Genomic DNA, 22,687 nt, shown 5'->3' with positions numbered 1-22,687 from the left:
AAATGAAGAGAAGCATCAGAGTGGGAGAGTTTACTTCCTCTTTAAGGCTTTCCCAATTTTTTTCTGCTTTCAATACATTGCCTTTAGTGACAACATCTTCACTTGCTGCCTAATATATCCCACTGATTTCCAGATGCCATTGTCACAAGACAATTATTATTATTATTATTATACAGGTTCTATATAGCGCCAACAGTTTACACAGAGATTTAAAACATGAGGGCAGACATTACAGTTACATTACAATTTGGTACAAGAGAAATCGGAAGGTCCTGCTCGTTAGAGCTTACAATCTAGATAATAAATGTTATTTACTTTACCTGTCAGAGATCATAATGTTATGTTATGATCCGGATGACTGGGAGGCCTGGATGGATGCTACCAGAGGTAGTGACAAGATAACTTATCTATTTTTTTATATATTTTTGTAATGTCTGTCATTTTTTTTGTTTACACTTCTTCTTCATAGGTATATTTCAGTGGCTATTTTCACTTTAATGGGAGCAGTGAAGTGGTAGAATGTAACTTGGAGGTGGCAGGCCCAAAAATTTGCGAGTACAAAGACCCTTACATCGGAGAGATATGGCAGTGTGTTAAGCCACAGAAACTCCCCTGTGATTCCTTGATTTATCATTCCATGGGTGGATACCGCAAAGTGACCAACAGCCTGGAGGACTCTTTGTTAAGTGGGTGAGTAAACCAGTCTATAAACATTAGAGGGTGCTTCATGTAAGAAAATGCTAATGTAGTATTTGTCTTGGCTGGCTGTAAAAGGGTCAGCTATATTAACTGATTAGACTATGGTGGTCTTCATAATCTTTATAACCTACTATGTCTTGATACTTCCAACCTTCCCCCTTCTAGACATTATTTACACTACAGCGTAGACTACTGTTGGGCAAACGGTTCGGGCTGAGCAAAAGTTTGGCCCGAACTTTGACCTGTTTGTTTTTAAAAATAAAATAAAAAAACAATGTCCCCCTAATGTAGATCCATCATCAATCATGATGTTCACCGCTGGACCCGGAAAAGAAAGCTCTCCCTGCGACAAAGGCTGACCGCTGAATGTTTCCTTGCTGGGTGAAAGTTCTTAAATAGGTAAGGGGCGGGGCCACTGGTGATGTCCCCTGGTGGCCCCACCCCTACCTATTTAAGAACTGTGTCGTCGTGAGCGGAGCTTTTTTTTACGGGTCCAGCTGTGTACCCCATACTCATTCACATAGGAGGGGTTTGAGATCTGGGGGTCTCTCATGTTAAAGGGGGATTCCAGATTCCGATAAGCCCACAACCACCACCCAGGATTGTCGGGAAGAGGCCCTTGTCCCCATCATCATGGAGACAGGGTGCTTTGTACCCACCCCTACATGTTTAGGGAATGTGGCCTAGTATGGTTCAGGAGGGGGGGGGGGGCGCTTGCTCGTCCTCCACCTTTCCTGGCCTGCCAGGCTGCATGCTCAGATAAGGGTCTGGTATGGATCTTGGGGGGACCCCACGCCGTTTTTTTTTTTATATATTGCTGGCCAACAATTGCAACCACTAGTCAATTTAAATGTGATTTGACTAATTTTTTTTTGCTTAAGAAATGCCTTTCTTGCTGCAACATGTTCTTTAAATGCTACAGATGCACCACTTTACAGGCAGACTTAGGGCACCCCCCTCAGGCACTATATTTAAAGTAATTTTAAATATTTTTTCTGTTTCACTTTAATCATCGTTAAATCCACTGCTCCATTAAACAATGATTGCTTTTTAAAATAATGTTTGCATTGATATGAGTCCCCCGGGGGGGGGGGGGGGCAATTACCTATTTATAAGCCTTCAAAATGGGGACTTTTGATTTTTCATTTTTGAGTCCCATGGACTTCAATGAAGTTTGCGGTTCCGGGCAAAACTTTTTCCCTGTTCGGGAGTTCTGGCATGAATTGAACCGGGGGGTGTTCGGCTCATCTCTAGTGTAGACATGCTCCACCTTGCCTCAATCAGTAATGTTTAAAGCCCTATAAAACCCAAAAGCAAACGGTTCGATGGGAGGGGCTGGCAACTCCTGTTAAGCTGGCCATAAACTAGTAAATTTCCAAATGAAAATATAAACAGGGATTGCTTAAATATTCAGCAGATTCTATGACTTGACACATATTGTTTGAAAAAAATTTTGCTTTAACATTTGATTTTTGGAATTATTGTGATTTTCCTCATGAAAAACCACATTTAAGGTTAGAAATGTGCTCATCTCAGAAAAAAAAGTCCACCCTACTCTGAATTTTCTCTTCAAAAACAAACATCAATTTGACTCCGCTAATGATTAAAAAATTCAACAAACATTCTTAAAATAGTAAAAAAATTTAAAGATATTCTACTAGCTTATGGCCAGCTTAACAGTAGACTTGTGCCCAACGGAAAATTTTGTTTCGTTTCGGTTCGTTGTCATTCGTAAAATACATAATTTCGTTCAGTTATATTCGTTATGTTACGTTAATACGTTTTCAGATAATTTGTTATTATTCGTAGAGTGTCGAATTCATTCGTTCGTATTAATTGAAATTCGCTATTTATGTATGTATAGACATTCGTGATAATGATTCGTAGTTTGGAAAGTCGTTTGTTGATTGAATCTTTTAACACACACAATGACAACGTCTCTTCTCCTCGACTCAAATACAATACAACACCCTTCTAACCCAGTTCTCAGGAATGCACTTTGCCAGTAATCCATCCTCCGGCACAAAATTAATTAGCTTATTGGACTATAAGATTTACTTTGAGCTGACCTTTTGTTTCATTAGATCTTTAAAGAATTACCAAATCATGTCAAATATATTCGAATTCATTCGTTATATTTCTTTCATATTCGTTGTAATTCATTATTTTCTTATTCGGACAGTCGGATGCATCCGAATGTCCGAAAGATGCAAAATTCGGCCGAATTTCGATTCGTTACGAAACAAATTGCACAAGCCTACTTAACAGCACCCTACATTGGATCTCCTTTCAAGAGTGTGAAAGATCACATCCTTGGCATCTTTTTAGATGTGCATGCTCCCATATGCTTGCTACTGGATTCTGCAGACTTAAAAGCACCCCACATTGGATCTCCTTTCAAGAGTGGTTAACTGCATTTGAATTGGGATATAGATACATGAGTTATAGAGAGATGTGAACTCATACTGTTTTGATACTATTTGGGTGTTTTGATATAGAATATGCTGTATTATTTTTCTATTTTGAAATAGCAATAAAGTTTTTAAATTATAAAAAAAGACATGCATGCCCCTCTCTGCTTGCTACTGGATTCAACAGACATAAAAACACCCTATATTGGATCTCCTTTCAAGGGTGTGAAAGATTACATTCCCGGCATCCATTTAGATGTGCATGCTCCTCTCAGCCTGCCACTGGATTCTACAAACCTATGCCCTGTACACACGATTGGACATTCCGATGAACGTACTGGATTCCAAGCATGCGTGGATTTGTTGGTGGAAAATTTGAGAACCTGCTAGCCAACATTTGTTGGTGGAAAGTCAGAAAAAAAATGTTTGATGGAGTGTACACACAGTCGGACTTTCCGCCAACAAGTTCACATCCAACATTTGTTGTGGGAAAATCCAATCGTGTGTACAGGGCATAAGCTATTTGTTTTTAGGTTTTGTGATGAAAGCGAGGATGTGTCAATGCCTTCAGATATAAGAAGAATGCTGTTTGTCACACACTAACTAATGCACTGTACACACAGTTGGACTTTCCGACGACAAAATTCATCTGATTTTTTTCCGCTGGATTTTGGCCCAAGCTTGTCTTGCATACACACGGTCGCATAAAGTTGACGGAAAATCCACTCGTTCAGAACGAGGTGACGTACAACGATGGGACTATAAAGAGACCAGTAGCCAATATCTTTTGTCTCGTAATTTATTCTGAGCATGCATGGCACTTTGTTCGTCGGAATTGTCTACACACGATCGGAATTTAAACGATCGGATTTTGTTGTCGGAAAATTTTAGATACAGCTCTCAAACTTTGTGTGTCGGAAATTCCGAAGGGAAAAGTCAGAGGAAGCCCACAGACGATCAGATTTTCCCACACACGATCCAATTGCACATTTTCCATCGGAAAGTCCGACCGTGTGTACAGGGCATTAAAGTGTTACTAAACCCACAACAGTAAAGTCAGTCTGTATTGTATATGCAGTAAAGCTTGTTTGATATATTCACTGTGGAACCTAAGGAGTTTATCCTCCGCATTGTGTAATAGGGCTGTTTGATCCTATCTTCTCTGGTCCTCTTCTTCTCCCACTGTATCCAGTCTATCTCCTGATATGACAGAGCCTTTGGAGTCACTCTGCACATGCTCAGTTTGGTGTGTATTGCTAGAGAATTTTTTGTTTTTCCTGGGAGGGTACATTTGATCGGCACAGGGCCAATCAGCACTGTCCAGACAGGGGGGTCAGGGGACTTATAGGACAGTCAGAGTAGAATGAAAACTCCTCCTACAAGCTTTACCCCAACACTGATAGAAGTCACAATACTACTACATACTGCTGATGAAAAAAGGAATTTAGGAGTTTATATTTACTAAAATATTTGTATTTCCATGTTCTGTGTACTGTGGGAGACCAGATATAGTGAATACAGGGTCCCGGGTCTAGTAACACTTTAAAAGCACCTTACATTGGATGTCCTTTAAAGAGCGTGAAAGGTCACATCCTTGGCATTCATTTAAATGTGCATGCCTCTCTGCTTGCCCCTGGATTCTGCGGACTTAAGGGTTACATTTAGATATAATTTGTATTGAATAGTTACACTGGTCCAACTTGGAACCATGTAAGTATGTATATCTCATACCTAAATGATCCCTGTGGAAGCTGCAACTCATTGTAGTAATCACCGCTACTACAGTGATAGCAGCAGTCTTCTAGGTCCAGTGCGGAGCACCTTTCCTTCTGCAGAGTAACCAGAGTCAGGTTGCACACTTGTCTCTGCCACCCTTCACAGAATGCTTTGTAATTTTGAGAATAGAAGGCAATTTCTGGTTGCATAAACTGGAGCAGTGGGGCAGTGATGTTATGATCACCGTCTTATACAATCAGAGAATGCATTTTATTTATTAAAAAAATACCAGCCATTCAGTGAATTGTGCCAAAGCCAAGCATACCAGCTCCTCTGCAGAATCCAGTGGCCAGCCGGGACGGGTATTGAACCAATGGAAGTATGCATATCTCTCACCTGCGTGAACCCTCTGAAAGCTACAAATCGTAGATCGAGTAGATAGGAGTTTCTTGAGCAATGAGCACTTTCTGGCTCTCGGATAAGTAATTACTGACAGCAATAATCTTTTTAAACTACCCATAGTAGGGATTCGTCCCAATGACCAAAAATGTAAGGAGCATTCTGCCCTGTGACCATCAGGCTAACGTACCACGAGCTTACTCATGTACACTGCTGCTGCTAAACGGACGTTCAGGAGCAGTTGGGCATTTTTTACTCCTGAACTCTCCACTATGTTATCTTATCAGTACATTTACACAGGGTCGTTTATAGGTGTTCCTAGGCAGTTGAGTTAAGAGGGTTATTTTGGAATGCAAAAAAATGGGTTCAGAAGCTGAGTTTAGAGGCATTTCAAGCTCCAAACGCTTCTAAATGCGGCTAAGCGCGGGTAACTCGTGTTTAGCCGCATTCCGTTTACAGTCGTTTTTCTTTTTCAATAATAATTTTATATATTTTTTTAAAAACTCTTCTAAACACGAACGCAGCAAATCCCACTAAACGTAGCAAAAGAGATGGTTAAATGTGGGTTACTATCTGTCAAATTAAATCGTTCAGGAGAGGTTGTAAAAACGTCCCGTGTACATGAAGCTTCAGATATAGCAATTATTAGCAGGAAAAGTTCAAGGGTTTCTCCATATTAAAAATGTTGAAAAAAGCTGTATTAGAAGGTGGCTATGTTTGTTCACAGTGGTCCCACTGTATGTAATAATGTAGCCACCCTCTCTTGCTCACTCCCAAGGAGTACTATGGAACATGGGAGGTGTATGGTGCATAGAGGAGTATACAAGACCGCAACTAAAGTGCACTGCTTGTTCCAGGCAAATGAAAGTAGCGGGGAAAATGGTAGGTTTGAGAGCTTGTAGAGGATGCTACAAGAAGGCAGAAAAACACAAAAAATAAACAATTTCAAAAAAAAATTGATTACAGGACCATTAAGTGGTGGATGTGTATGGATCATTTTTGGGGAATAAGGATGTTGTTTAGTGCCACTTTAGGTTTTCGGTTAGCTATCATATTTTAAACCATTCAACAGAAAAACTGTTTCCATGATGATGCCAGTAATTGTACTCAGATACTTTCAGTTTGGTTGTTGGCACAACTATTGTTGTTATTTAAATGTTCGCTCTCCACAGCTCTGTGACTGACAAGACGATATCGGGTTCAGTTCCTCCAATCAACATCTTGACAAATAATTCTTTAGGTAAGCCCTCCATTGTATTTGATTTAAAGACTTGACTATGGCATTAACTATGGCTTGTGGTCTGCTATCCCATTAACCCCACTCCTTACTAATGACCACACGATAATGCAATGGGGCAAATTGGCCATAGCAGCCGTTTTATTAACCAAATATAAAATAATTAACATAATAAACCTTTTTAATATATATATCCAGTTTTATCACAAAAATGGAGCACAAGGTCCCAATAGGCATAACTCATAAATGTACCTGCTAGTCAATTTTCAGGCTCTGATTACATAGTTACATAGTTAGTAAGGTTGAATAAAGACACCAGTCCATCCAGTTCAACCTGAGCGAGTGTCTACAGTTGTCCCCATCCCTGCACACTCACATTGGTCCCTACCCTCAAGGAGCTTACAATCCAAGGTCCCCATTCATATACTAGGGCCAATTTTGGACAGAAGCCAATTAACCTACCAGCATGTCTTTGGCCTTCAGTCGTGGAACCCCCAACTCGGAGACAACTAGCAGGTACCCATATACCAACTGTACCTCAGATGGGTCCCTACACCATGCCTTTTTTCTGTGCCCATCTGACCCAAAAAGGACCTTGTGCCCCGCAAATTGCAGCAACCAACCACCTGGGTTGCTGCATACCCCCACCATATCCACTAAATTGTAGGGTAGGCGGGTGGGAAGTTCCTTACACTCTCTCCTCATGTTGTTTTAGTGCCTCCCCTTCCGTTCCATTTAATTTAGTCTCTGGCTCCTCCCCCTCCACCCTGTACTGCCAGCCCAGCTAAATGTACCCACCCCCTTACATAACCACGTACAAGCCCCATTAACCCCTGTCATGCCAGCCCTGAGCTAAATTGCCTCTTAGGTAATGCTCCGGGCCTTACTTTTTTCTTGATAGTATGGGCTAACACAATGTATCAGACATTAATGCAAAAGTAATAAAAGTAAAATGCCATATTAATGCCCAGGGTTCCATAATGGGGAACATTCAACACCTGTGCTGTTTTTTGGGGGTTTTTTGTGTAACTACTGAGGATTCCATCTGCAAGATATTCCCTCATTCAACCTTCACCGCCATTATAAAGTCAAAGTCAAGTTATACAGTGAGGGAAAAAAGTATCTGATCCCCTGCAGATTTTTTGTATGTTTGCCTACTGACAAATGATCAGTCTATAATTTTAATGGTAGGTTTATTTTAACAGTCAGAGACAGAATAACAAGAAAACAATACAGAAAAACGCGTTTCAAAAAAGTTATAAAGTGATTTGCATTTTAATGAGTGAAATTAGTATTTTACCCTTTTGCAGAACATGACTTTGTAAATGCCAACAAGGATTTTGACACCAAGTACAGAGGTCAGACATTTCTTGTAGCTGGCCACCAGGTTTGCACACATCTCAGGAGGGATTTTGTCCCACTCCTCTTTGCAGATCCTCTTCAAGTCATTAAGGTTTCGAGGCTGGCGATTGGTAACTCGAACCTTCAGTTCCCTCCAAATATTTTCTATGGGATTAAGGTGTGGAGACTGGCTAGGCCACTCCAGGATCTTAATGTGCTTCTTCTTGAGCCTTTATTGCCTTGGCCGTGTGTTTTGAGTCATTGTCATGCTGGAATACCCATTAATTACCTATTTTCAATGCCCTGGCTGAGGGAAGGAAGCTCTTACCCAAGATTTGACGGTACGTGGCCCCACTCATCGTCCCCCCTTTGATGCAGTGAAGTTGTCCTGTCCCCTTAGCAGAAAAACACCTCCAAAGCATAATGTTTGATGGTGGGGATGGTGTTCTTGGGTTCAGCATTCCTCCTCCCCCAAACACGGTAAGTTGAGTTGATGCCAAAGAGCTTGATTTTGATCTCATCTGACCACAACATTTTAACCCAGTTCTCCTCTGAATCATTCAGATGTTCATTAGCAAACTTCAAACGGGCCTGTACATGTACTTTCTTGAGCAGGGGGACCTTGCGGGTGCTGCAGGATTTCAGTCCTTCAGGGCGTAGTATGTTACCAATTGTTTACTTGGTGACTATGGTCCCATCTGCCTGGAGATTATTAAAAAGATTCTCCCATGTAGTTCTGGGCTGATTTCTCACTGCTCTCATTATCACTAAGACACCAGGAGGTGAGATCTGGCATGGAGCCTCAGACTGAGGGAGATTGACAGTTATTTTGTGTTTCTTCCATTTGCAAATAATCGCACCAACTGTTCCCATCCTTTTACCAGGCTGCTTGGCGATGGCCGTGTAGCCCATTCCAGCCTTGTGTAGGTCTACAATCTTGTCCCTGACATCCCTGGACAGCTCTTTGGTCTTGGCCATGGTGGAGAGATTGGAATCTAATTGATTGATTGCTTCTATGGACAGGTGTCTTTTATACAAGTAACAAGCTGAGATTAGAGCATTTCTTTTAAGAGATTGCTCCTATTCTCAGCTTGTTACCTGTATAGAAGACACCTGGGAGCCAGAAATCTTGCTGTTTGATAGGGGGTCTAATACTTATTTCACTCATTAAATTGCAAATCAATTTATAACTTTTTTGAAATGCATTTTTCAGGATTTTTTTTATTGTTATTCTGTCTCTCACTGTTAAAATAAACCTACCACTAAAATGATAGACTGATTATTTCTTTGTCAGTGGGCAAACGTACAATATCAGCAGCGGATTAAATACTTTTCTCTCTCACTATAGTGTCATTCTCTTCCAACTTCATTAAAGTCCTCTAGATCAGTGGTCAACAACCCTGTCCTCAGGGCCCACTAACAGGCCAGGTTTTATGTAGTACCTTGGGGAGATGCAGACTAGAATACTGCAATCACCGAGCAGCAAATGATATCACCTGTGATGTATTTCAGTTATCTTGCAAACCTGGTCTGTTAGTGGGCCCTGAGGACAGTGTTGATGACCACTGCTCTAGATGGGCAATTAATTGAGCCACTAGGGGAAACGTTGACACTGGTGGGGTCTGTCTGTAATCTTAAAACAGCCATAGTTGGATTGCATGTCAGTCGGTTCAGCAGGAACCGACTGAGATTTGAACCATCTATGAGCAGGCTGAATGTACTCAAGTCGATCCACCAATCAAATTGGGTGCAACCAGCATGTCAGATTTTTGGCATGTGTTTATTGCCAGTGGCTGTAGCCGCTAACAATAATCATTGTGTTCTCCTGGTGCAGGAAGCCATCCCTGTCGGAATAACACAAGATTTCCCCATCAACACTGTTTGCAGGAAAAAATATTGTACCATCTATTGCCTGCCTTAGAAGCCACCAGTAATTCTAACCACAGCCCTACCATTATAACTAGAATTGATTGGCCTTTTAAAGTACTGTGTATGTAAATCCAGTTGCTAAAAATGTATCTGAGATTTAAGGTTGAAGTTTCGTTAAAAACATAGCCTTTTCTCTACAGCTTTAGTTATATTACGCACCTGTAATGAAGTATGCCCCATGATGTTCAGGCTGCCGGATTCTGTAGAAATCTTCACCAGAGGGCTGCCTTGTCCTCTTCCTGCTGCTGAACTTCTGGCACCATGGGGGGTTAATAGCTTTGGGTTTCTAAAGATGATCCGACAGGGAAACGCGCCCCCACCTGTCCTCTCCTCCAGTCCAGGAGCAAGAAGAGGAAAGGGCAACCCTGCATTGACATTTTCTACTGGATCCAGCAGCCTACACATCATGGGACATACTTCATTGCAGGTAAGCAATGTAACTAAAACTGTAGAGAAAATATTGTTTTAGATAAACTTCAGCTTCAACATCAGTTCAAGTATAATTTTTATTTAAACAATAACTGGTGATCCTGCCATCAAGCATTTTTAATGGATGACCATGCCCTGTGCCTGTCTATTAATTATGCTTCTGTGTTGTCACCCTGCACACGTGCGTCCGATGGAGACTAGATTGAACAGTTCATCTCAAATTACTCGGATAGGAAGGAAAGAACTGTAGAAAGCATGGGATAATTGGTAGTTCCATGAATCCAAAAATAATCTACAAAATAAATAATAAACACCACAAAAAAACTCAAGAAACAATATAAAACAAAACTAAATAATATATACAGTAATCATAGATATCATGAAATACATAAAGTATATGTAGACTAAAATCTGTCTATACTGCTGGGGAAAAAAACACACAAAGCCCTCATTACGTATCTGTTAGGTACAAGAAGCCCAAAAAATCTAAACATGCACAGATGTTTAGGGGAGAAAAGCCCATCTCCCCCCAGCCTGTGAGGAGGACCAGATGGCACGGACTAACATTTACAGGCTGCCAACAGAGGAAATGATATAGTACACCACTCTGGACGCACAGCAATTAGATGTCTCCAAATAAAATATTATAATACACCCTCTATATGTAGCATTGAGAATTACTTAGATATGGTCCACTGTGGTCACCCTAGGGAGAACCACCCTGAGAAAATAGCCATTGCTATAGTGCATATAGATAGGAAGAGATGGCAAAGAAGATGCAAGAGATGAGCAGCACTGAGATACAACTACTCATTAAAAAACTGTTAAAAATGTATTTTATTTAAAAATGGCAAGGGCTTATGATATACCTTGATTTAGCAAACTACATTTAATTTAGCTAGGGGATTTCTTTAAAAAGGCCAAATAGCGCAAATGGTTGTGTTGGTCCAGGAGAAGTTCCCGGATGTTGCTAATAGAATTAATATATTTATGCATTTTCATGTATTTATTTTTGTTAATAAAAAAAAAAAAAAAGAGTAAACCTCTTTAAAAGCCCAGATTATGGACAACCGCCAAACAGTATGATCTCTCACCCATCACCCTCTTACAGACCTCACCTCTACACTCCCGGGATGTAGACCTGGCCAGGAATCTCCACAACCTTCTGGGTTTTATTACAATGACACCTGGACGTCTCTGACCTGCAAGTCAAGACATTTTCCGAAGCCAAATGAGGCATTAGAGTGCCTTAAAGGGAAAGACATCTACATGTTTGGAGATTCAACTCTACGCCAGTGGTTCGAGTACCTGGTAAACTTCATACCAAGTATGATTTATTTATTAATTTTTTTGCATTTTCATTTTACCCTTTTACAAAAGTGATAGTTTCTTAGTTTTCATCGGGTGGTTTATCTCAGACCATAGATATATTTTTTTTTAAGCTGACAAAGGGATAGATGGAAATTTTGAAGTAGACTGTCCTGTCCAAGGGGGCTGAGGTTGCTCACTCTTGAGTAGGAGGGAGGTCTATTGGATATTTTGATTTGACACTCGCATCCCCAAGGGGATGAATTTTGAATAGGATATAACACACTATTATGCATGATAGCTCCCCTCTTCGTGGTTGACCATAAATAAGAATACCCGTACCTACCTCTCAAACAGACATGCTAATTTTTCTTGTCATAGTTTTTTCACAACTTTCTTTTCTGATAAGTATATTGTTCACCTCCTTGTTGATATACTGTATGTTGCTCACCTTTTCCTTGGGGTTATTTGATCTACCCTCCTGCCCACATTATTACTTCATTTTAGATGTTAGACTTTTCACATATATTTTCAAGAAGGGACAGATTCAGGGTAAATATTTTATTAGGGATAGGGGCATTCTTTTTGTAATGTCATTATTTTGCTATGCCAATTTTAGCAATGCCAATTTTCATAATTCAAGGTCTTGTAAAGTTAATTCCCTAGAATGGTAATCTCTTTTTTATTAGCATTGCTTCTTTTTTTTTTTTTCCATAAAAAGGTATTAGCATTGCTTCTGGTAATGAGGATAACTCAATATGGATTTAGGTGATTTGGACTCCTAGGGACTAAATGGATACTTGCACATGAATAGATAGTTATTATGCACATACTGTATATCAGTGGCGGTTGGTGTTTTTTTTTTTGGGGGGGGGGGGAACAATTCACAATCTACCAGCCCATACACCCCCGGTTGGGTCATGGATAGCACAGAATCCCCTCGGTCAGCCAGTCGGGTTGCGGGTGGCCACAGGCACCACCCCCCCTCTGTTGGTCTGTCAGTCAGGGCCCCCCACTTACCCCATCTCGCGGCCAGTACTCTGGGCCACAGCCTCTTCTCTCTCTGGCCGGCTGCTGTCTTGGTTCCCCAGCGTCTCCTCCCTCCTCCTCCTGGTTCTGATTTCCTGATGGTCAGTTGGGTGGCGAGTCTCATGACCTGCTTCCTGATTGGCCAGGAGGGGGAAATTAGTGTTACAATAGTGAATAGCTATTGAATATTCATTTGCTATTGTCACACAACTGGGTGTGCCCACCCTTTTTTTTCTGGCTCTAATCATGTACTTCAAACCCCCCCCATTGGAATTAATGCGTCCGACGCCCTGCATGTAGATCAGGGGGCTGGACGCATGGACGGGGGGTGGTGCCCGTGTGCCCCCCAATGAATGGGATGCCACTGCTGTATATGGTCTATATACAGCATATATGTTACAACGTTTATGGGATTTGCCTATACCGTAACTCTATCATTTTAAGTCTCCCAAATTGGAGCACATACAGTATATAGCACTTGGATCAAGGGCAGGTGTGATTGGAGGGAGCCCACCCTTCTTTAAAGGTATAGGGATGCAAAGAACACCCAGAAAGGCAGCTGAAGGTATCCTGTACATGCCAGCACCAATCCCCCTGTCCTGGCCACCTCCACCTATACAATTAGGGACAATAGGGGTGAAACACGTCAGAGGGATATTGCCATAGGTGGGATCTGTCAGTAAGCCAGCCAGATAGAATAAATTATTCATGTTCTGACACCATCAGTGTGCAGCCCTGCCTTAAAGTGGAAGTAAAGTCCTATGCATAGTTTATACCTATAGGTAAGCCTATAATAAGGCTTACCTATAGGTACTGTAAATATTTCCTAAATGTGCATAGTTTAGGAGATATTTACTACAATATATTTGCAGCCGATGGAGTCATCGGTGTATGCACTCTGAAGGAACTGCCACCCATGCCGTTCCTTCAGAATCCTGTGCCGTGAATGACGGCTGCCCCGTGCATGCATGGGAGTGATGTCATCGCGGCTTGGGCCAGTCACACAGCCGGAGTATGTGGACCCGGAAAGGAAGACGGGTGAAGATGGATGCTGGCTCCAGCATTAACATTGCATCACCGGAGGGCTTCGTTTTCAGGTAAGTTTCACATAATGTGCTAGTATGCGATGCATTCTAGCACATTATGCATTTACATTGCAGGTCCAAAAAAAAAAAAAAAACAACCAGCGGTTTAAGCCTTCCTACACTCTGTCTGTTATGTTCTAATGGCCCTTTTGTGTGTAAAGTACTCCTAACCACTGTACTCTGTGTGATTACCACTCCTGACCCCTGCATTTTCTGTGTTTTGCACTCCTTACCCCTGAGCTCTGTGTAATAATCACCCCTGAGCCCTGTAATCTATGCATTAATTATTTTTGACCCTTGTCCCCAGTGTGTTATGTACCCATGACACTTGTACTGTGTGGGATTACCACTCCTGATCCCTGTACTCTGAACAGTAACCAGTCCTGGCTCCTTCATCTTCTGCATTATGCACTCTTGGCCCCTATTCCCTGTATGATACCCCTTCCTTACCCCTGCAATTTCTGCGATACCCATTCATTACACCTGCATTCAGTCTTGCACACTCCTGACCTCTGAAATCTGTGCATTATACACACCTGAGCCTGTGTTCTGTATAGTTGAGCACTGCACTGTCTGTGTTATGTACTGCTGAGTCCTGTACTCTGTGCAATAACCACTTCTGAGTAATAACCACTTCAGACCCCTGCATTTTCTGCCTTAGGAACTCTTGGACCCATCTTCCCTGTTTGATACCCCCTCCTGACCCTTGCGTGTCATTAATTTATGATTTTATGGATACAGCATCGCACTATTTATTTATTTATTTATTTATTTTCAAAATCTTTTTATTGAAATTTCACAGATTAACATTCATATAAGTACAGGTTCAAGCTTGGTCAATCAGTGATAAAGTTGCAAAACAAAGTCAAGATCACTCCAAAAGAATAACAGGAGGTACATGAATTACTGTCTCCTAGATATATACTATGTGGTGATGACAAGTAACTTAACAATCAATAAAGCAGAAAACGAAGGTGGAGTAATATATCAGCATTATTCTAACAAGCCAGAACTATTCCTGCATGCCTGTCTAAGGACGTTTCCTAAATTTATCCCATAAAGCCCATTTCCAAAGAAAGGAATGCATTCTATTTTCCTGATATGCTATTGATTTTTCATATTCAAACGAATCATCCACCAAGGCCGTTACCTCCGACAGTAGGGGAGATACGTGCGATAGTCAGCCTGGCCGCGAACAAAATGTGTGCCACTAACGATCGTATCGTAGGAGGATATATGTCTAAATCCACTCCGAGTAGAGCTTGTTCCGCTCGAAGGGGGTTTAAGATCCCTGTGATCGTTGCTATTATCTTTCCTATTTCCCTCCAAAAGCTTCGTAGAGATATACAGGACCAAAATATGTGTGTCAGGTTTCCCACTTGGCCACAGCTTCTCCAGCATAGATTCATTTCCTCTCCTGCATATTTCGCTATCGTGTAAGGTGTCCTGTACCATCTAAAACGTATCTTTTGTGCTCCTTCCCTAAAGTTAGAACGAGTGAAATTATAGCTACCTTTAATTGCTCTGATCCACTGATCTGGGGAAATAGTGATGTTTAATTCCTCTTCCCATTTAGTCAGCTGTGTGTGCATTTGAAAATGTAATTTACCGTGAAGGAGATTATAGATGGCCGTAATGCCCTTTTTTTGTGCAGAGATTGGCTGCCACAAGTCCCAGATCAATTCTGGAAGGCTAAAGTACTGTGTTCGGTCGTTGGAAATCATGCTTGCTATTATAGAATATGTCAAAAATTCAGTCTTGGGGAGGCCTTGAGTGATCCTCAAGTTCTCGAACGACCGTATGGCTCCCCGCACTAACAGTTGGTGTAAAAAGCAGAGTCCATAGTCTTTCCAGTAGGTCACTTGTAAGTCAGGCGTAAGAAAGGATAGGGCTGAGAGGGGGATAGGGAGATATTTAAGGACAGTTTGGTCGTGCTGGCACTTATTCATGTAAGACCAGGCCTGTAGAGTCGCGTTTATAGTAGGATGGTGTTTATATTGTCTAGGGTCCCCTATTGCTGTGGCGTATAGTAGTCCCGAAAGATCCCTTTGTTGTGTCTGTTCTAATTCACATAAGAGCCACCGTTTCTGCTCTGGAGTGTAGAACCAAGTTCTAAGTTGGTCCAATATAGCCGCCATGTGATAGTCTCTCAGCTCTGGGACCCCCATGCCACCCACCTGCCTGTGCTTGATTAGAATTTTGAAGCCGCATCTGGCTGTCTTCCCTTCCCATAGATATCTACCCAATTGGCGTTGTAGCGTTCTATATAAAGAAGCAGGCAATGTAACAGGAAGTGCTCTAAAGAGATATAAAAGCTTCGGTAGTAAGAACATTTTGTACGCGGCCAGTCTGCCCGACCAAGAAAGAAAAAACTTCCCAAATCTGGACAGTTCTCCCTCAAAGCTCGATGGGACAGATTCAAAATTGTATTTATAGATTTGAGATAAGGAACTGGTCAACCTTACACCTAAGTATTGTATAGATTCTGCTGCCCAGACGTATGGCAAGGAGGTTTGTATACGGCTCTGCATGTCAAATGGAACATTTATTCCCAATATGCTTGATTTAGTTGCATTAATCTTATAGAAGGAAACGTCTTTGAACTCCTCCAACACCTCATATACCATTTTCAGGGATATCTCCGGTTCCACAAGAGTCAAAATCACATCATCTGCATATAAAGTTATAGAGTGTCTGGTGGACCCGGAGCTAATCCCCCTGATGTGCGGATGAGTCCTTATCCTCTCCGCCAGCGGCTCCATCACAAGGGCGAATATCAGGGGTGACAAAGGGCACCCCTGTCTCGTCCCATTGGTAATACAAAACTGTTCAGAGAACAGGCCTTCTGCAAAAACATGTGCTGAGGGTTTGGAGTACAGAGCGGAAATAACGGAGAAGACCGCGCCCGAGAATCCGAACTTCGACAGGACTGCCGAGAGGTACCCCCAATGTACTCTGTCGAAGGCTTTCTCTGCATCCAGCGACAGGAGGACCGCAGCCCCCCCCCCCACCGGACGCAGAGTGAATCAAGTTTAACACCCTCCTAGTGGCATCTGGAGCTTGTCTCCCCGCAATGAACCCCACTTGATCGGGCTGTACCAGTTGGGGTAAAACCTTTGTTAACCTGTTAGCCAAGATCTTTGCATATATCTTCAAGTCCACATTTAACAAAGATATGGGCCTGAAGTTCTGCACTCTATCTGGGTCCTTCCCTGGTTTTGGCAAAGTTACAATAGTTGCTGATAGCATCTCAGGTGGAAAGGAGGCTGAGGAGGCAGCTACCCGGAACACCCTCTGCATATAGGAGCTCAGGGTACTGGAAAATGTCCGTTAATACTCCGCGAAATATCCATCAGGGCCAGGTGATTTATTTTTAGGAAGGGCCTCTATGGTCTTCTGTATTTCGAAAATGGGGCATTTAACTCCTCTAATTGCTGTGGTTGCAGTTTTGGGAGGTTTAGCTCCCGAAGGAAGTGGTCTATAACATCAGGTGTGGGTTGCACAGTGGAGGTATCTTCCTTCAGATTGTATAGGTTGCTGTAGTACCAACCAAATGCATCTGCTATTTCTTTAGGGTTAGTGAGTCTGGAATCACTCTGTGGATGAAATATATTGGGTATTCTTTGCCTGAACACTCTCTCTTTAAGCTGTGTGGCCAAGAGCTTCCCTGCTTTATTGCCATGCGTGTAATGGTTAGCCCTAAGTTTGTGAATGTTCCTAGAGTGTTGAGCAACTAATAGCGCGCGTAAATCATTACGGGCTTTTGCAAGATTATTACTGACATAAAAAGAGGGTGTGGCTTTATTCAAAGTCTCTAAATCTGATATCTCCTTCAAAAGGCAATCCAAGCGCTGCCTCCTCCTCCTGTTCTCCCCTGCGCTGATCTTGATCAAGAGACCTCTAATAAATGCTTTGTGCGCATTCCATAAGATGAACGGGTCTACGTCACCAACATCATTAATTGTAAAATACTCTTGTAATGCATCAGAAACCTCTTTTACAACCTCTGGATTCTTGAACAGATGGGGATCACAACTCCACCTTTTTGCCCTAGTGGAGAAAGTGCCATCCCCAACCACGAACAATACTGGTGCATGATCAGTCCACGAAATGGTACCAATCTCCGATTTGGAAATGCGCTGTAATAAAAACTTGTCAACTAAAAACATGTCAATCCTAGAATAGGAATTGTGTACTTGTGAGAAAAAGGTAAAGTCACGTTCAGTGGAATGTTGGCACCTCCATACATGAAATAGGCCAGCTGAGCCCATGAATTTAGCAAGCTCTGGCCTGCAGGATAGACGCGGGGTGGGGCTGGATACATCTAGAATTTTATCTGGAACTGCATTTAAGTCCCCACAAAAGATAATATGGCCCTTTGCTGTCTTTTGTATTTTTTTCCAGAGTTTATTAAGAAAATGCACCTGTCTGGCATTTGGGGCATAGGCGTTAATTATGGTATAGGCCTCGTTGTTAATTTCACAGCAGAGGACCAAATACCTCCCTTCTTTATCCTGTTGATGGGAAACATATTTATACGCCACTGATTGTTTAATGAGAATTGCGACACCTCTTTTTTTTGTCTGGGCATTAGACAGGTATATAGTAGGAAAGTGTTTATTAAATAATTTGGGGTGGTTACTTTCTTTAACCACTTGAGATCCGCGCTATAGCCAAATGACGGCTACAGCGCGGATCTCCTTTTCCGGGACGACGTGAATAGACGTAGTCCCGTGCACGAGCGCCCTGCGCGCCCCCTGAGGGGCGCGCGCGGTGCGCTCTGTGATCGGCGAGTCTGCGAGACTCTCCTGATCACCGATCCGTGCAAGGGGTCGATCCCGACCCCTTATCACGTGATCAGCTGTCAGCCAATGACAGCTGATCATGTGATATAACGGAGCCGGTAATCGGCTATTATTCCTCTTCGCGCTGTCAGAGCGAGGAGAAAAAAAAAAGCCGATCACCGGCGGCCGTGATCGGGACATCAGTCCCGATCATGGCCAGCCCTGCTAGTGCCCACCTGCCCCCTGCCAGTGCCACATTAAAAAAGTAAGTGCCCCCCGTCAGTGCCACCCAGCAGTGCCCATAGTGCCACCCAGCAGTGCCCACAGTGCCACCCAGAAGTGCCCACAGTGCCACCCAGCAGTGCCCACAGTGCCACCCAGCAGTGCCCACAATCTGCCTCAACAAAGGTGCTGCACCCCAGTGCCACATATCCGTGCCACATATCCGTGCCCATCAGTGTCATCTACCAGTGCCCAGCAGTGCCGCCCATCAGTGCCCAGCAGTGCCACCTATCAGAGCCACCTATTAGTGCCACCCATCAGTGCCCATCAGTCCCATCTATCAGTGGTACCTATCAGTGCCCATCCGTGCCACCCATCCGTGCCACCCATCCGTGCCACCCATCCATGCCACCTTATCTGTGCCCATCTTTGCCCATCAGTGCCGCCTTATCTGTGCCCATCGGTGCCGCCTTATCTGTGCCTATTAGTGCCGCCTTAACTATGCCTATCAGTGCAGCCTATCAGTGCCCACCAATGCAGCCTATCAGTGCCCACCAATGCAGCCCATCAGTGCCCACCAGTGCAGCCTATCAGTGCCGCCTCATCAGCGCACTTCAATGAAGGAGAAAAATGACCCGTTTGCAAAATTTTATAACAAACTATTAAACATGATTTTTTTTTTTTTTGCATCTTTTTTTGTTTGTTTAGCAAAAAATAAAACTCCGAGCTGTAATTAAATACCACCAAAAGAAAGCTCTATTTGTGGGAAAAAAATTGTAAAAATTTCATTTGGGTACAGTGTTGTATGCCCGCGCAATTGTCATTCAAAGTGCATCAGCGCTGAAAGCTGAAAATTGGTCTGGGACTGAGGGGGGTTTAAGTGCCCAGTAAGCAAGTGGTTAAAGTGCGTCTCCTGCAGGCACAGGACATCGCTGTGCAGCAGCTGGGCCTCCTTCCATAACATGTGCCGCTTTTGCGGACTGTTTAAACCATTAACATTTAACGAGGATATTTTGAATCCCATAACTGGTGAATTTACAACCAATCAACAACTAGAGAAGAATACTCTAAACACGGAGCCAAATTGCCAACCTCTCTGAGTACAATTACCCACCAGATGAATAGATGAACACTGTAGTAACTGTTTGAGGAAAGACTTATTTCCGAAAGGAGAAGTAAAAGACCAAGAAAACTGAGTAAAAAAAAATAAGATGCTGAACACAAATTAATAGAAACCGATTCCAAGGAATCTGAGCCAACAGTGGCTGTAGAAACGGGGGGAAACACAAGTCTCAATGCCGAAGGGGTCATCCAGAGTCAGGTGTAAAAGAATATAAACTAGGCACAGCAAGTCACTGAAGCCTCTTCTTCCGTCAGGAGGGTCCGCAAATACTTGATGTGCCGTGGGGCCAGACGTTTCCGGATCGATGATTTTCCACTTTTCCAACAGACGCAGGCCATCTTCCAGTGTATTAATGCGATAGTCTCGGTCCCCTTTGGAGACGACCAGGGTAGCTGGGTGGTTCCACTTATAGGGAATCTTGTGGTTCCTAAGCGGCTTGGTGATGGTCAGGAAATTTCGCCGTCGCTGCATAGTATGGGCTGACAGGTCCGCGAAGAAGGTAAGCCCCTGCATACATTCCGGGGGCTGGGTAGTGTGCCTTATGGCCAACATTAATTTTTCCTTCACTCTATAGTAGTGTATCCTTGCAATGGTGTCCCTGGGGAGTTTTGCTTGTATATGTTGCGGCTTTGGTAGCCTGTGTATACGGTCAATTGTTAGTTCCTCCAAAGAGACCTCCGGCAAAAGCTCACACATGATGGTAGTGAGGTATGCCATCAACTCTTGGGGTTGGACTGTCTCAGGAATGCCTCTAATTTTGACATTGTTCCTCCTGGAACGGTCTTCCAGGTCTGCCACTTTTGCTTTAAGCCAGGCTATATCATCATCATGTTCATTATGAGCGTCCACCATATTGTTGAACGTGTCTGTGAATTCCCCCATCTTGTTCTCTATATGGGAAACTCTGTCACTGACTGCACTCACTTCAGTCTTACATTGTGTCACCAACTGCAGCATGTCAGTGTGAATCGCCCCTCTCAGTGTGACCAACATCTCTTTTAAAGTTAAGTCCATAACCGGCTGATTGTTAGTGGGGAACACTGCAATGGCGTTCTGAAACTTCAGTGTGTCATCAATAACATCACAAAAACAGCAAATTCTCCTGCGCTCTGGTTTTTTGGTCTTTAAATGTGATATAAACAGTTTGAAATGGTGTAGTCACTACGTCTTGCAGCCCTCCTTTAGAACATTGGGTGTTCAAATACTAAAAAGAGAGAATACAAAGAAGGGGAAGGCGCACTGACCTAGTGCATTACCATAAAACAGCTTTATTTAAAATTGAATCAAATAGCAAAATGGCTACTCACAAACGAGTATTGATCACAGGCAAAATCAATACAAATAAATCCATCGCACCAAACGTTTGGCGACTCCAGACCAGATGTCCGAGGAATTTGATGAGTACCTCTACGGAAATGGCTAACGCGTTTCGGGAGTGACCCCCTTTCTTCAGAGCCAAAGAGGGCTATGGTCTCTCGCTGGAGGTTGCCAGTAAATATATATAAAAAGGCCTCTAAGCCCATGAGGTAGAAAAGATCAGAAAACTCCACCCCAGGTCAGACAGGTCAGAAAGCTCCACCCCCCCCCAAAAAAAAAAAAAAAAAAAAAGGGAGGGAGAGAGGCGACTGCAAGTGTTGCATCTTATGCGGAAACGCACGCGTGTGCTCATGCACACGTGTGTGGATATACATATGTACTCCTGTTCAATAGAATAATACTAACCGCCACATACGATAGAGATTGACTGGAGCGCACTTGGTCCCATGTGACAGGAAGTGCGGACGGATATGCGTTCCATCCGCAACATCCGGGCGCTCCAGCATGAGTACTTCCGCTCAGGCGCACAAAGTGGACGTCCGAGCACGGGCGTCCATTGGCGTGACCTGGTCCACTCATGCTTCGGCGTCTAGCCAGACCCCTGAAGCGCAAGCTGGAACCAGGACCCGGAAACACAGGCGCAGAGGAACCCGCCCACAATCCAACCTCCCGTGCGAGCGCTAACCTCCTTGCTGGGACATCGAAGGAGATTACTAATAATATTAATAATAAAATAGAAAAAAATAGTAAAAAAATATATATGTAAAAGTGGGAAAAATAAATAAATAAATAAATAAAAAAAGGGGGGGGAGGGGGGTGTTACAGGGAATTACCAAAGGCCACACCTACTCTCCAGCGAGAAGCCATACGCCCTAGTGAATGTACTACAATTATAGAGTGGGAACAAATGACAAGGCATTTTTAAGAAATACAAAAAATAAAGAATATATATATATGTTAGAATTAAGAGTTGCAAAAAAGGAATTTTTTTCATTCATTCATAAAAATTAATTCAATTTGCATTAAAAAATCTATCAATAATTAATTAAACACAAAAAAGAGAGAAATGCATTAGAACTAGTTAATCGCATCGTTGATAAAAACGATGGATTAAAAGTATATGTATATATATCTAAAAATAAAAAATAAAAAAAAGGATATATTTAAAAAATATATATACATATAAATATATAGTATATAGTAATGTAGTGAATATACATGATATGCCATATATAAATCACATATATACATATACATAATGAGTAACCAGGTCTTATACCTAAAACTGGGTCTACCATCATTTAAGTATGGATGCTGCCTCAATGGGAATATATTGCCCTCAAGAGCCGATCAAATGGGCCTCATGTAGCCAAGATAAGGTTAAAGGGATTAAATTGAATATGATTAGAATAAAAACAATAAAATAAAATAAAATAAAATAGAATAAATTGAAAATGAAATTAAAACTAAAATTAAATTAAATTGTATTAAATTATACAGTTGCCTAAACTACATAGGGCCTTACCCACCCACCCAGCTAGCGAGGGCTATCCATCTTACAGCAGGTTGTGCAATTCAATTTCTTCATTAAGGCCTTTGGGGGCCATAGTTCCTAGACAGAATATCCAGTAGGCCTCTCTATTGCAGAGTAGCTGATG

At 42.4% G+C, this 22,687-nt stretch overlaps 1 protein-coding gene across 2 annotated transcripts in view; it reads left to right on the top strand.

Moving 5' to 3' along the window:
- Positions 1–22,687, top strand: part of LOC143961318 (NXPE family member 3-like) — a 245,689-nt gene that overhangs the window by 219,009 nt on the left and 3,993 nt on the right. For both annotated transcript variants that reach the window (XM_077470577.1, XM_077470576.1), the window contains exons 3-5: positions 470–690; positions 6,398–6,465; positions 11,273–11,488. In XM_077470577.1, coding sequence (XP_077326703.1) covers positions 470–690; positions 6,398–6,465; positions 11,273–11,488 — 505 coding nt within the window. The remainder of the gene's footprint in view (positions 1–469; positions 691–6,397; positions 6,466–11,272; positions 11,489–22,687) is intronic.

Source organism: Lithobates pipiens, unplaced genomic scaffold (assembly GCF_037356315.1).
Source record: "Lithobates pipiens isolate NorthernLeopardFrog02 unplaced genomic scaffold, aLitPip1_a1.2 Scaffold_8, whole genome shotgun sequence".
Lineage (NCBI taxonomy): Eukaryota > Metazoa > Chordata > Amphibia > Anura > Ranidae > Lithobates > Lithobates pipiens.
This window is presented reverse-complemented; position numbering and strand designations above follow the sequence as displayed.